At 32.0% G+C, this 2668-nt stretch overlaps 1 protein-coding gene across 1 annotated transcript; it reads right to left on the bottom strand.

Moving 5' to 3' along the window:
* On the bottom strand, positions 722–2314 carry LOC107617929 (probable aquaporin NIP5-1; the record flags this gene model as incomplete). Its single annotated transcript, XM_016319818.1, is given in 2 exon segments — positions 722–1281; positions 1830–2314. Coding segments are annotated over 2 exon segments (690 nt in total), but the record flags the coding sequence as incomplete, so codon positions are not given.

Below are 2668 nucleotides of genomic sequence, written 5' to 3'. Positions count from 1 at the left end.
GGGTCGATTTTAGTGTATATAAATTTTTGGAAGTGGATCTTTTTTAATAAAAAAAATTAGATAATGTACAATATTTAATTTAACCATTTATTATTCTTTCTTTCATTTATTTTTAGTCCCACTTATAGAATCAAATGTGAAAGATTACAGTAGATTCTGTTTTCCTAAATTTTTTTCAAACACCACACAAATCCATAGGTTCAATTTCAACATTTAAATTTTATAATTGTTTAAAATTAAAATCGGATAAGCACAAAATCAGATGCACGGACGTGTGGATGCACAAAATTGAAAATTTATTATTTTTTATTATTATTTTTAATCATAAATCTAATTTTTTAGTCTAATTATTTAATAATATATTTTTATCTCATATTTTTAAATATTATTAACTAACTAATAATTAAAAATACTAAATTCTACTAATTCTCTATCATTTTTTTTATAAAATGATCGTATTACTAAAATAAATTTGGATCCTCTAAATTTTGAATTTCACTTTAGAAAGTAAAAAGTGATCTCTTATCATTTATTTTATAAGTAGGACCAAAAAAAAATATAAAAAATAAATTATTCAAGAATAAGAGATTACGTTTTATCCTCTAAAATAAAAATTCAAAATTTAGAGTATTTAAATTTCACTTAAATACACTTCAAAACTGAACGTGTGCATTATGGAGTTTTCTTTTCTAATAAACAAATTACTTTGAGAAGAGGATCGTTACACACACAATGGTAGTTCTTATTATAACTGAATCAAACCACAATACAAGCATGACATAGTCAAATCACGCTTCACGCCCATTAGCGTGAATGATAACGCAAAACAAAACACACCAAACACTTTTTTTTGTTTTTTGTTTTTTGTTTTTTCTCTTCTTATTATCTTATCATTTTTATTTTTTTTCCATGGATCTGATATGCACACCATACACACTTAATTTCACATAACTAAACATAGCATAATTAACCAAGGATCCCCCACACATTTTATTTATTTAATATATATATGGTCCTAATAATATGAAACAAAAAGGGAGGGGGAGGTAGCAGCATGTGTATATGTGATTGCTGGGCTAGCCTGCCCTGTCACGGAAGCTCCTAGTCTGTCGCGGCGGATGAGCATCGCTTTCCTGCAGCTTAACCAGCGTATAAACGCCGGCGCCTGCAAGGGCACCCAGTGTTGGCGCCACCAAGTACAGCCATATGTGTTTGTAATTCCCTGCGGCTACCGCTGGACCCAACGTTCGAACCGGATTCATCGAACCGCCGCTTGTTGGCCTAACCAATTATTCAATACATGCATACACCTTTATTTTTTAATGCTATGAGAAAAAAGAATACCTCAAGGATTTTTAAAAATAGACAAAATTAATCTATCTTCTAAGTTTATTACATAAATATTTGTACCAAGTGGATGCATCGATAAAGTTGAGCAAAATTTATTTTTGATAAATATATAATGACGAATATTATGATTATAAAATTATAGATGTTATGTTATATAAAATAATTTTAAATATTTTTTTATACTGTTATACACACTACAAGTTAGTGCTATCTAATAATTTCACTTAGGAGTTAATTAACTTAACCTACTGATACGTCATCGTCCCTTAAGCTCCACTTGGTCTAATAACTTCAATAGAACAAAAATAAAAGGAAATTTTTTATTTTCCAAATTACGAGAAATACTAGGAGTGAACATTTTTAGCTTAAAAAAATAGAGAATTAGTTTAAATGTTAAGTAAAAATAAAAAAAAATTACCGTAAATTAATCAATGAATCAGAAAGTAAAGAAATGAAAGGTTCCTTAATTACGAACGTACCCTGAAATGAGAATGTTGAGCAAAACAGTGGCACCAACAGCTATACCAGCCAACTCTCCAACAGCACGAGTATCAGTGGCAACGGCAGTTACAACAAACATGAGAATGAAAGTGATGATGAATTCAGTGGCAAAGGCCTGGCCAACAGTGATGTTAGAAGGCACGGTGACGCCGCCGGAGAGGTAAGGGTGGTAAACGCCCTTGAGAGCAAAGCAGGCGCAAATGGAGGCAGAGACTTGCGCGGCAATGTAGGCAGGGACATGAGTCCATGGGAAGTGGCGAAACGCGGCGAAGGCGATGGTGAGGGATGGATTGAGATGGGCGCCGGAGATGTGACCAATTGAGAGGATTATGAACATGACGGTGAGGCCGGCGCATGCAGCGTTGCCCATTAGAGTCTCTGCTCCGTTGTACTTGTTGTTCACAATGGGCCCTGCTGTTGCTGCAAATATCAGTATGAATGTTCCAACAAACTCTGCTCCAACCTGTTTTGCATTTTTTTATATCTTCATCAATAACACTTCTCATATTATCATTATTTTCTTCAAACATGCATGCTTTATGATCTTCCCATCTCACTCTCTGTTATTACTATTAGAGTATATACGAATTTTTAATGATTTGATTACTGTGTTGATCTTTATAGTTTTGTAAAATTTTTAATTAGGTTTTTATATATATTTTTTTAATTGGATTCCTATGTCAAATTTTTTTTCAATTAGATCTCTTTTAATAATAATTGACTTAATTATATAGGGACCCAACTAAAAAAAATTAGTGCAGGGACTCAAATAAAAGGAAAAAAAAAGTGTAGGGACTCAATTAAAAAAAATTGGTGC

Source organism: Arachis ipaensis, chromosome B09, assembly GCF_000816755.2.
Source record: "Arachis ipaensis cultivar K30076 chromosome B09, Araip1.1, whole genome shotgun sequence".
Lineage (NCBI taxonomy): Eukaryota > Viridiplantae > Streptophyta > Magnoliopsida > Fabales > Fabaceae > Arachis > Arachis ipaensis.
Note: the sequence above shows the minus strand (reverse complement) of the source record. Positions and strands in the feature narration are given on the sequence as shown.